General features: G+C 38.6%; 1 protein-coding gene across 1 annotated transcript in view; it reads right to left on the bottom strand.

Annotated features, from left to right (window-relative positions):
* The window catches only part of SNX4 (sorting nexin 4), a 61873-nt gene that overhangs the window by 39385 nt on the left and 9462 nt on the right, over positions 1–13026 (bottom strand). Inside the window, exon 5 of the mRNA XM_011950762.1 lies at positions 6765–6820. Coding sequence (XP_011806152.1) covers positions 6765–6820 — 56 coding nt within the window. The remainder of the gene's footprint in view (positions 1–6764; positions 6821–13026) is intronic.

Genomic DNA, 13026 nt, shown 5'->3' with positions numbered 1-13026 from the left:
TCTAATGCTGGGTCCCAGGAGCTAGAAATTCTTAAAGATCAGGTCTTCTGGGGCTTCTCCAGAACTGATTAGGTGCCCTAAAAACGTTTCTTTGCCGGCTTCCATACTCGGGATCTGGCATGACTACAAAATTCTTAGCTGTCATATCTGTATATGAGAAATGTATAAGAATATAAACAGTAAGCCTCAGAACACTTAAATTAGGTGAAGCAGAGGTTTCTGGAGTTGAAAGGTCTTAACACCTTTGGTCACAGAACATATAAGGCATACTAAAGTTTCTCTGTTTGATTAACACATTGGTACAATCTCTTGTTCGGGGAGAGGAGTGACAACACAAATCATCCCCAGGTGATCACATCACCAGAAAGTCAGGGCTAAAAGATTTTAAACACCTAGGGGACAGAGACAGATGTGCACCTTTGAAAAAAATCACAATTACTGGGAAATCAGAGGACCTAAAGGTGAAGAGTGAAAAATTCATCACGTTTTAGATAATAATGCTTAAGAAACAATGCTTAAGATATGCTTAAGAAACAAAGGAGCTGCGCGCAGTGGCTCACGCCTGTAATCCCAGCACTTTGGGAGGCCGAGGTGGGTGGATCACGAGGTCAGGAGATCGAGACCATCCTGGTTAACACGGTGAAACTCCGTCTCTACTAAAAATACAAAAAATTAGCCAGGTGTGGTGGCGGGCGCCTGTAATCCCAGCTACTCGAGAGGCTGAGGCAGGAGAATGGCGTGAACCCGGGGCACGGAGCTTGCAGTGAGCCTAGATCGTGCCACTGCACTCCAGCCTAGGCGACACAGCAAGACTCCGTCTCAAAAATTTTAAAAAATTAAAAAAGAAAAAAAGAAATAAAGGAATTAAGGAATTAATTTTCTGAAAATGAGGGTATAACTTCTTAGCCCAAGTCAAATTCTAGAATGTCTGCATATTAAAATGAGGAATCTTATCATAAATGATTAGATTAGGTGTTCTTAGAGAAATAGTAAAGACTAAAAATCATATATAACGTCAGAATGTTGTAGTTCCACTTGAAAGCAGGGAGTTTAAAAAGAGGACAGTCCATACTAGGAAGATGGTGACATAAAACTTCCCTCCTGAAATACTAAGCATCTAAAATCCCTGTCTTCGAGGCAGGCAAAACTGAACATGTAAATGCAGATTCTGATAAGACTGTAGTTTGAGGCTGTCTATATTCAAACCCAGTGTGTCCTATGGACTGAATTAGCCGTATTTTCTATTCTCCTCAAAGTATACCTATTGCCATTATAGGCTTTATGTTTCCCTTTATTTTCCATATTCTGTTTTTTGAGACGGGGTCTAGCTGTGTCACCCAGCCTGGAGTGCAGTGGCACGATCTTGGCTCACTGCAACCTCTGACCCCTGAATTCAAGTGATTCTCCCATTTCAGCCTCCCAAGTAGCTGGGCCTACAGGCATGTGCCACCAGGCCCGGTTAATTTTTGTACTTTTAGTAAAGACAGGATTTTACCATCTTGGCCAGGCTGATCTCAATCTTCTGACCTCAAGTGATCTGCCTACCTTGGCCTCCCAAAGTGCTGGGATTACAGCTGTGAGCTACCATATCTGGCCTTATTCTCCATATTCTTTAACATACTTTTAGTAAGTAAGCCTGGACAGGTGCCTCTCCTAATCAGATCTCATTCATTTCTCAAGACTCATGTTGAAAAGACCCTCCATCAAGGCTTTTTGAGAATGCTTCTCTCCAACCTCAAAGGCAAAAACATGGCTAGGTGCAGTGGCTCACATATGTAATCCCGGCATTTTGGGAGGCCAAGGTGGGAGGATCACTTGAGACCAGCCTGAGCCGGTGAGACCCTGTCTCTACAAAAAGCACAAAAAATCAGCCAGGCCGAGTGGATCACCTGAGGTCAGGAGTAGGAGACCACCCTGGCCAACATGATGAAACCCTGTCTCTACTAAAAATACAAAAATTAGCCAGGTGTGGTGGTGGGCGCCTGTAATCCCAGCTACTTGAGAGGCTGAGGCAGACAGAATTACTTGAACCTAGGAGGCAGAGGTTGCAGTGAGCCAAGGTCATGCCACTGCACTCCAGCTTAGCGAGAGAGACTCCATCTCCAAAAAAAACAAAAAAGAAAAAACAAAACAAAACAAAACAAAAAACCAGCCAGGCATGGTGGTGCTTGACTGTAGTCCCAGCTACTTGGGAGGCTGAGGTGGGAGGATCATGTGAGCCTGGGAGGTCGAGGCTACAGTAAGTTGAGATCATGCCACTGCACTGCAGCCTGGGTAACAGAGCAAGACCTTGTCTCAAAAACAACAACAAAGGCAAAAACATAGCTTGGGGTATAACTTATCTATTTTATATGGCTTTCCTTTTTTTATTAGACAGAGTCTCACTCTGTCACCCAGGCTGGAGTGCAGTGGCACAATCTCGACTCACTGCAGCCACCACCTCCCCAGTTCAAGTTATTCTCGTGCCTCAGCCCCGCAAATAGCTGGGATTACAGGCATGTGCCACCAAGACTGGCTAATTTTTGTAGTTTTAGAGTTTCACTGTGTTGGTCAGGCTGGTCTTGAACTCCTGGCCTCAAGTGATCTGCCTGCCTTGGCCTCCCAAGTGCTGGGATTAGAGACGTAAGCCACTGCGCCCAGCCTTATTTGGATTTCATATTTGCATATGGCTGTAGTTTTCTCTACCTAGCTATTATACTGAAAGTAAATCAAGCCATACAGATTGTCTTATGCTCCTTTACAACTTGTGCAACTATTACCGAAGATAAACCCCTGAAAGAAAAGAAACTGTGATTCTAGACTGTTAGAAATCATAAATGACAGTCCACTCCCCACCCTCCTCTTCTAGTTTCTACACTTTGGTTCTTGCCTCCCTATCTGTAAGCATTCTTTTTTTTTTTTGAGACAGAGTCTTGCTCTGTTGCCCAGGCTGGAGTGCAGTGGCACAATCTTGGCTCACTGCAACCTCCACCTCCTGGGTTCAAGCAACTCTCCCGCCTCAGCCTCCCAAGTAGCTGGGATTACAGGCATGCCCCACCACACCCAGCTAATTTTTGTATTTTTAGTAGAGACGGGGTTTCAACATGTTGGCCAGGTTGATCTCGAATTCCTGACCTCGTGATCCATCCACCTTGGCCTCTCAAAGTGCTGGGATTACAGGTGTGAGCCACCGTGCCTGGCCTCTGTAAGCATTCTTAATACGATGTACCTTGAGCTCCTTGAAGAAAACTCACTATATAGATTTCTCTCTATCCATACTTCCTGCCCCAAACTCAGCATAAGAAAATGATATAACCTGATATTTGGAAGCTCAAGGAATAACCTGAACAAATCATAACCTCAATTATCTAACTAGTTTTCTTTTAAAATAAAAAACTATCACTTTATATATGAGTTAACTAAAGTCACATAGATTTTTTCCAACCAAGAAAAACTGGCCACATTAGATGAAACTTCTACTATGCAGTGTAGCACAGTACATGAGTGGTTAGTGTTGCTTATTTCTACAACAGACAGTAGATTGCCAGGCATGGTGGTGGGTGCCTGGAGTCCCAGCTACTCAGGAGGCTGAGGCAGGAGAACGGTGTGAACCCGGGGGGCAGAGCTTGCAGTGAACCAAGACAGCACCACTGCACTCCAGCCTTGGCAAGAGAGCAAGATCCCGTCTCAAAAAAAAAAAAAAAAAGAGTATGTTACTTATATAATCTGGTCAGTTTACCACCTAGATTTTGACTTAGTGGGTTTAGTTTATTTGCAACAATATAAGATGCTCAATAAATGGAGATAGACCTTGGGCACATCTCTTTCAAGAAACATATACAAGCTGGGCACAGTGGCATCCACCTGTAGTTCCAGCTATTCGAGAGGCTGAGGCGGGGGGCATTGCTGAGCCCAGCAATTCCAGACCAGCCTGAACAACACAGTGAGACCGCATCTCAAAAAATATATATATATGTCATTTTGGGAGGCCGAGGCAGGTGGATTATGAGGTCAGGAGACCGAGACCATCCTGGCTAACACGGTGAAACCCTGTCTCTACTAAAAATACAAAAAATTAGCTGGGCATGGTGGCGGGCACCTGTAACTCCAGCTACTTGGGAGGCTGAGGCAGGAGAATGGTGTGAACCCGAGAGGCAGAGCTTGCAGTGAGATGAGATCCGTCCACTGCACTCCAGCCTGGGGACAAAGCGAGACTCTGTCTCAAAAAACAAACAAAAAATACATATATGTGTGTGCATATATATGTATATATGTGTGTGTGTACATATATATGTACACACACACAATCCAATATGCAAAAGAAAGCATTTACAGAGTACCTAAGGCCACATAAAAGTAGAAGACTCCAGGCCCTCCCACTCACTGCTCTTAACAGTCTAGTTTGGGGAAAGATAAACATGAATGAAGCAAGTACTAGAAGAATCATTTTGGTAATCCCTCTAAAACAATCTTTCTGGTTTTCTGAATTTTAGAAAATAACAAAACTATTTTAGTAATCTATTTTAATAAGAATATAAAAACAATCTATTGGAACAGCTAGATCTATAAAAGAGATTCTACATATTAAGAATGTAACAATGACCAATATACACAATTATCCAGAATTTAAGACAAACAAATCTTATTACTAATTATACAGCAATTATACACTTTAACAAGAACATAAGGGCAAAAGAACTGCCTTGGTGACATTATTGGTCATATTAAACTTAAAATTATGCACACAATATGGATAGTAAATAAAATTCGGCAGTTCAGAAAACCTGGCTGGGTCAGAAAAGGGAGGAAAAACATTCAATTGACAGAATATTTTCCATTCAACCGAAAAATACTAATTGACAAAACATTAGTATTATTCAAAAATATTATCAAAATATCAATCAAAAATGATTCTCTAATGGATGTACAGCCACCAAAGTCATACATTTAGCTTACTAAGTTTTCCAGAGCTTTTTTTGAGAGTGACTTATAATTTTAGTTCTTAATCTAGAGAACACCTCTTATATACCATACATGTTAGTATAATACTTATTAAAAACCTCAATGGAACCATAGATGCAAATTAAGTGAAAGAAGCCAATCTCAACGTTTACATACTGTATATGATGTGACATTCTAAAAAAAAAAAAAACTATGGTGATAATAAAAAGATCAGTGGTTGCCAGGAGTTGAGGAAGGAGATGAACAGGTGCAGCAGAGAGGATTTTTAGGACAGTAATAGTATTCTGTATAAAATGATAATGGTGGGTACATGTTATTATCCATTTGTCCAAACTCAAAAACTGCCCGACACCAAGTGTGAACCCTGACGTAAATGATGGTCTTTGCTGATAACGCTGTTTCAATGTAGGTTCACCACTCGCAACAAATACAGCTCTCTGGCGTGGGATGCTGATAGTCAGGGAGGCTCTGACAGGTCAGTGGGGAGGGGTGTGGAAGAGAAGGTATATGGGAATTCTCTGTATACTCTGCTCAATGTTGTTAACTCTACCAAACCTATAACTGCTCTAAAAAATAGTCTATTAAAAAAAAAAAAAAAGGCCAAGCATGGTGGCTCACACCTGTAATCCCAGAACTTTGGGAGGCCAAGGCAGGTGGATCGCCTGAGGTCAGGAGTTTGAGACCAGCCTGCCTAACACATGGCAAAACTCCATCTCTACTAAAATACAAACATTAGCTGAGTGTTGTCGGGGGTGCCTATAATCCTAGCTACTCGGGAGGCTGAGGCAGGATAATTGCTTGAACCTGGGAGGCTGAGGTTGCAGTGAGCAGGGATCATGCCACCACACTCCAGCCTGGGCCACAGAGCAAGACTCTGTCTCAAAAAATAAAAAAAATTAAAACTAAAATTAAAAAAATCAAGTTAACATCACAACCTCCTAATCACCAAAATTTAAAAATATTCATTTAGATTTTATATTCAAAATGTATATGAAAAATCAGGGGCATTTTGTTAATATGTTATGGTTTATAAAGTCAGGCATAATAGGTCATCAGAACATGCAGACCTCGCCTTTGTCTGGTAAGAATTTACACAATGTAGAAATTAGTGCTGAAGGATTCACTAGAAAAATTCTAACAGACTTCATAAATTTGGTCCTGCAAAACAAAAAAGCCTCATCTGCCTAAGCACATATCCAACTAAAAAACTCTAACTGAACCAAATTGCCAAGTAAAGGTCCGTATAATGTAGATTTTGAATTATCCACCACATTTAAAGATTAAGCAAAACCAAAATCTTAAATACATGGGTCTCACCCCATGTTAAGTAATTTCTGAATACACTGGCTTCTTTTAATATGGAAATGCTCCCACAAACTCTAGCTGATATTAATAAAATCAAGTATTTGTCATACACCTTTGTGAAATTTTCTTGGTATACAAACTAGATGGTTCATTATTAAGTATATGTAAAAAGTATATAATTTTCTTATCTTGAGCCGTGCATATTCAACAAGCAAAATCATATAACGAAAACTATAAAATTAAAATTACTTTTCTCATTTTTCTGATATCTGCAACACTTAATAAACCCTTCTAGAAAAAAGCAATGGTTTAATTTTATAAAAACTTCAGTCACAATCATACCCCCAATCAAGTTATCAAATTCCAAATTCAGTTTTAAACTTGAAAAGGATTTCACTAAATGTGAATATGTAAAATATTTAGCAAATAAAGTGCATACATTCAGAAATGAAAAATTAAATAGACTGATAGGCACCATTCAAAACAACATTGTAACTGTTATTAAAACAAAACCTTACTTGTCTGGGTTTTTCACTCTGAATGTTGCATTAAGCGCTTTTAATCTGGAGTCTGCCTGGAAAAAATAATTTGTTCACTTAATACAATTACATTTCAGGGTATAAAATTCAAACAATTTTACTTTCCCTTTAGAATTAAGATGCTCAAGTATAGTTTTCTTCATATCAATTGTTGTAAACACATTAAACATGCCTAAAAAAAGATTAGTAATTATTTTTGAAAACACTACAAAAACATACTATAAAATAGACTGAATACAAGGCATTCAATGGTACCAAAGTAAAACAACTGTACACACCAACCAATACACGAACAGGAATATAGCAATGCATTATTAGAATTCCGAAGAGGTCATGTGAAAACAGTAGTTTTTCTCTAAGCCAAGAAAAGCAATGATCTGTATATATAAACTAAATGAAACTACTGCTTTAATGGCCGGGCACAGTGACTCATGCCTGTAATCCCAGCACTTTGGGAGGCCGAGACAGGAGGATCACTTGAGGTCAGGAGGTTGAGACCAGCCTGGCCAATATGGATAAACCTCGACTCTACTAAAAATACAAAAAAATTAGCTAGGTGTGGTGGCGCATGCCTGTAATCCCAGCTACTTGGGAGGCTGAGGCAGGAGAGTCACTTCAACCTGGGAGGTGGAGGTTGCAGTGGGCTGAGACCATGCCACTGCACTCCAGCCTGGGCGACAGAGAGACTCCATTTCAAAAAAGAAACTACCGCTTTAGAGTCTGCATCTACTGAGAGTAGTTCTCAGATGGAATCCAAAGCAAATGTACATTGGTTTTTCTCATTTTCACAATCTATATTTTAGAAGAAAGAATATAGAAATACATGTACTAACACTCTACTAAATAAAACGAGCTAGATGACAGCAATTACTTTCTAGCTAGCAGAAAATGTTGTAAGACAACACAACTTTTTTAACTATTTTATTCACTTATTTCTAGATAATTACTCTCAAAGAAGAAACAGAGAGATACATACTAAATAATAATTTCACTGCATAAAATGTTTACTTAACACATTCAAATCCTGTCCTGTTCTAAATTCTCATTTTAAAAAAAAAGACAACCAAACAACTTTTCTAACCAAGGTACAAGAACTACTAGGGTTCATAAAAGGTAGCTCAATCAGGAATCAATTTCAAAATGTGGTCTGGTTTTTAAAATCCCACCTTGAAAATTTCACACTATTATAACTTTCAACCCATAATTACAAATACTGTTAATGCATAAATAAACAAAACAAAAATATTACTAAGGCTTCCCAGATTACCTGGTTAAGAAAATAAAAACAAATATAACAAATATACTACACACAAGTTCAGTCTCCTAGAACGTCAGACCAAAAGAGATTTAAAGAGCTATCTAAAGAATACCTAAATAGTTTATTTTGATTTTAGGGAATTCTCTTATGGAATTCTCCTATTTCTAAAATCAGTATTTCACAAATTCTGGACCTTTCTTACATCTCAAGGAAAAATGAGCTAATATATGTCAAAGTCCTTATAAATAAAAACATCTATGAATTTAAGGCATATATTAAAAATCACTAAAAACCAAAGGATCTTGTAAATGTTTATGACTTCAGTCACATGCAAAATGTGATTCTTTAAATGAAGATGAAACTACATAAAACACTAAGGAAAAAAATATTCATTTGTATCTTTTCTTGAATCTCATGCTTTTTAACACCAGCAATTTATTTTTTACTTTTAAAGTCACCAATTTACCAATTTAAAAGCCATTTATAAATGTAAAAGATCACCATTCTAACTTTTGCTTACCAAATGTTTTGTCAGATCAGGTCCATCTCCACATCCAACTCAATCTGCTTATTTCACAAGATTACACAAAAAGGAGAAAGCTGCCTAAAATGTCACCAAACCAGAAACTTTTCCCAAAAGCTGGATCTCTGAAAAACTACCTGGACTGTTTCAAATCTGATAGGTTATCGCCCACCTAATCAGATTCCCCATTCAACACCTAAAGATGCCCCTTAATTCATTATTGTTTCCTATGATCCTATTTTACTCCCACTAGAACAGCATTATCTGAAATCATATTATTCACTTGATTCTTGGCTGTCCATTAAGAATATAAGAGCCATAGGCCAGGCGCAGTGGCTCATGCCTGTAATCCCAGCACTTTGGGAGGCTGAGGCAGGTGGATCACGAGGTCAGGAGTTTGAAACCAGCGTGGCCAATATGGCGAAACCCTGTCTCTACTAAAAATACAAAAAATTAGCCTGGCGTGGTGGCTCATGCCTATAATCCCAGCTACTCAGGAGGCTGAGGCAGGAGAATCCCTTGAACCCGGGAGGCAGAGTTTGCAGTGAGCCGAGATCGCACCACGGCACTCCAGCCTGGGCGACAGAGCAAGACTTCATCTCAAAAAAAAAAAAGAATACAAGAGCCATAAAAAGACTCAGTGTGAAGGTGTCCCCTGGATTGTACAAAGGCTGCTGTGGCAACACTTTTACCTGCTTTATCTTCCCCAACACATTACGTAGTAAGGCACACCCTGCCTGGGCCTCCCTCTCAAGGAGCATTCCTCTTCTTTGGCCTCTGGTGATTCCACTGCAGGTTTCTTATCATCACTAATGTCTCAGCTCAATTGTAAGCTTTTTAAAGGAGGTTGACCATGTGGCCTGGTCTGCCCAGGACAGTCCTGATTTATGACTGTCGTTCTAGTCTTTTTTCTTTTTTTTTGAGACAGAGTCTTGCTCTGTCACCCAGGTTGGAGTGCAACGTGTTGTCCTCATCTTAAACGTCCCCATTTCCTCTCTAAAGGGTTCCCACTTGGACAATAAACTTTATGGTCACCCATCTTAGGGTAACCCTTAAAAATAATCCCTGCTGTCATATTCCTCAACAAGGATGATGCTTTATTTCCTTTATACTACTTACCACTAAAGTATCTTATCTTTTATTTAAATGCTAACTTAATGTCTCCAACGACTAAAATATAAGCTCCACAACAACAGAGAGTTTATGAATATTTCCAGCTCATTCACTACTGTATCCACAACACTTAGAAGAGTACCTCACGCTGTAGGGACCAGCATTTGGAATCTCCACATTGGATCTCTCAGAGTTCCTGTGCAATAACGAGATTAACAGAGATCCTAACTAAGGGCCCAGGCCTTGGCTCTGGTAATTCTTGCTCCAAGGAAGAGGCAGTGTCCTGGGTTCTTATGAATCAGCCTAAATTCATTTAAGGATTGAGTATTTAGAAGAATACTTTCATGACTAACCATGTTAACTGAGTTAAAATGTTACTTTTATATTAAATCAACTAGTTTATATGTTCATTACTCTAGGGATAAACCCTTTGCTCTTCTTTCACTGAATTAAGTAAAATGAGTATTTATATCTTGTGTAGGTATTTATTCTTAAATAGAAACAGAGTCTCGCTATGTTGCCCAGTCTGGTCTCAAACTCCTGGGCTCAAGTGATTCTCCTGCCTCAGCTTCTCAAGTAGCTAGGACTATAGGAACATGCCACCAAGCCCAGATTGAGTATTTATATAACTATTCCACCCCCCAAAAAAGAAGAAATGCCAAAAACCAGTAATGATGAAAAAATTGGTTGCTCCTGCTTACGTTAAATAGAACACAGATAAAAAGAAACTAAATTTTGGCCGGGTGTGGTGGCTCACGCCTATAATCCCAGCACTTTGGGAGGCCGAAGCAGGCAGATCATGAGGTCAGGATATTGAGATCATCCTGGCTAACACAGTGAAACCCTGTCTCTACTAAAAATACAAAAAAATTAGCCAGGCATGGTGGTGGGTGCCTGTAGTCCCAGCTACTCTGTTAAAAAGAAACTAAATTTTAGATTATCTTGCTGGGTGTAAAAATTAAAAATCACTCTCAAACATTTGAAGAAAATATTAATCTAGGCCAAAACTACAGATCAAATAAGTCTGAGAAAAGGAAAATTAAAGTAAGATAACATTTCAATTTGAGGATAACAATCCAAGAGCCAAGGTCAAATATTCTTATAAGATATGAATATTTGCTCTCATTCAGAATGACCTCATTTTCACAGAAATAAAGCTTTCAACACTTCCTTTACCAACAATCTCTGCAGATATTAATTACATAATTAATAAGCAAGAGAGGTAATATGGGATGGTAATTAAGGAGGGCTTTGAGTTAGTCTAGACTTGGATTCAGCCTCTATCACTTGTAATTATGTGACCTGGGCTAAGTCACGTTCTAGAGTTCCTCATCTAATAAATGAGAATATTGACTCACCTCAAAGGTACTGAGGCAATATTCAGCAACATAAACATAGTATAATTATAGCATAGTGCCTGGCAAATAGTAAGAATATATGATGATGGTAATACTTAGATAAGAAACTGCTTTAGATTCTAAAAAAAGTTTTCTTCCTTTTTACCATTTTTGAAAATCTTTCTAAAATTATCTTCTTAAAAATAGTTTTCTTTATCGCCATATAGCAATAGTTGTCAAATTTTAGGCTAATGGGATTAAGGACCTCTGGGACGAATTCAGTATTTTGAACAAACAATCCCATCAATTGAGTTACATGCAGTCCACTGACCACACACTGAATTAAGAGTACACAAGCAAAATTCTACTTTTTCTTGAGGTCTCCAGTTAACCATTACAAACAACAAATACTGAATCCATCGATGATACCCTTAGGGGTTACAGGTGGGTAGGGATTTTGCCTCATGCCAAATGTAGCCATTCTGCGACTTGTGACTCACATACCACTGCTACCTCTTTTCCGCTATCAGGCTCAGCTGTCAATTGTCACTATTGTCACAATGTGCCTGTCTCCACTCACTTTTTAATCTTCTGCTAAAATATGTCGTAACCTAAAAACAGCCAAGTTTGTCTGAATACCTATAATAAAATTAATGGGTCTGCTCCGGGAAGACCAAAATATAGTAGTAAAGTATAGCAGGAAGTCATGTTACATCCCCTTGAACATCTCAGAAGTCAGTTTTGCTTAAATCCCAGCTTTCAACTGTCATCAGGTTAGCTGTAACTGCCAAATATATGACCTCCAGATAAGTGAAAAGTGACACTCATTCTCTCTCTCTCTCTATATATATATATACACACACACATACATATGTATGTTATGTACATATGATTGTGGACATTTGTATGATGTACACATGTATATGAGGCTATGCAAAAAGGTCCCATTTCCCTGACAGAAGGAAGGACTTAAAACAAGACATACATCCACAACAAAATAAGGAATACAGAGAGACACATGGGTTTCTGAATTCTCTCCATCAATTTTGTTTCTGGCTCACTTCATTAGAAGTTATTGAATTATTGATTCTGTATATTAATATTACCTTTCAAATACTTTTTAAAAGTATAATACATAAGGCTCCCCCACAATGAAACATTCTATCTAAATACTTAAGTAGCACCTACACATAAGATTCAAGGCACTTAGTAAACAGCAATTTTATAATTATGGGGACACTCAAGAGTTTTCTCAGAATCACTAATGTTATGGCCAAAAACTAGATTCAAGGAGAAAAACTTGTAACTATTAACTACAGTAAAGACTTAATGACTAGAATTTTTGAAATTTTTGTTATATAAAGAGAATTCACTAAAAGATTGTATTTTAATCTTTTCCTTGTTAGCTTTTAACATATCTTGAACTATTTTTCAGAAAACTCTATCTAAACATAAATCAGTTTTTAAACTTTCAAGTTATTTCAAATCCAACCCTAAACTAAAATTCTACCATCCCCTCTGAGTGTTATAAAGTGATGAATTACAGCCAAGAAAATTCTAATTGTTTCAGTATATCTGTCAACTAAATATTCATAGCTGGGCACAGTAAAACTAGCACTTTGGGAGGCTGAGGTGAGAGAATCAGTTGAGCTCAGGAGTTCGAAACTAGCCTAGGCAACATAGTGAGACCTCATCTCTACAAAAGAAAAAATGTAAAATTAGCCAGGTATGGTGGCACACACCTGTAGTCTTAGCTACTTGGGAGGCTGAGGCAGGCAGATGGCTTGAGTTCAGGAGTTCAAGGCTGCAGTGAGCCATGATCACACCACTGCACTCCGGCCTAGGTGACAGAGCAAGACTCTGTCTCAAAATCATAAAAACCTCAAAATATTTATAAATTAGAATCAGTTTATGACAGAACTGGTTTATCATATTTTCTTTGCAGAAAAAAATTTCCTCAGCTGGGCGCAGTGGCTCAAGTCTGTAATCCCAGCACTTTGGGAGGCCGAG

This window comes from Colobus angolensis, unplaced genomic scaffold, assembly GCF_000951035.1.
Source record: "Colobus angolensis palliatus isolate OR3802 unplaced genomic scaffold, Cang.pa_1.0 Scaffold31, whole genome shotgun sequence".
NCBI lineage: Eukaryota > Metazoa > Chordata > Mammalia > Primates > Cercopithecidae > Colobus > Colobus angolensis.
This window is presented reverse-complemented; position numbering and strand designations above follow the sequence as displayed.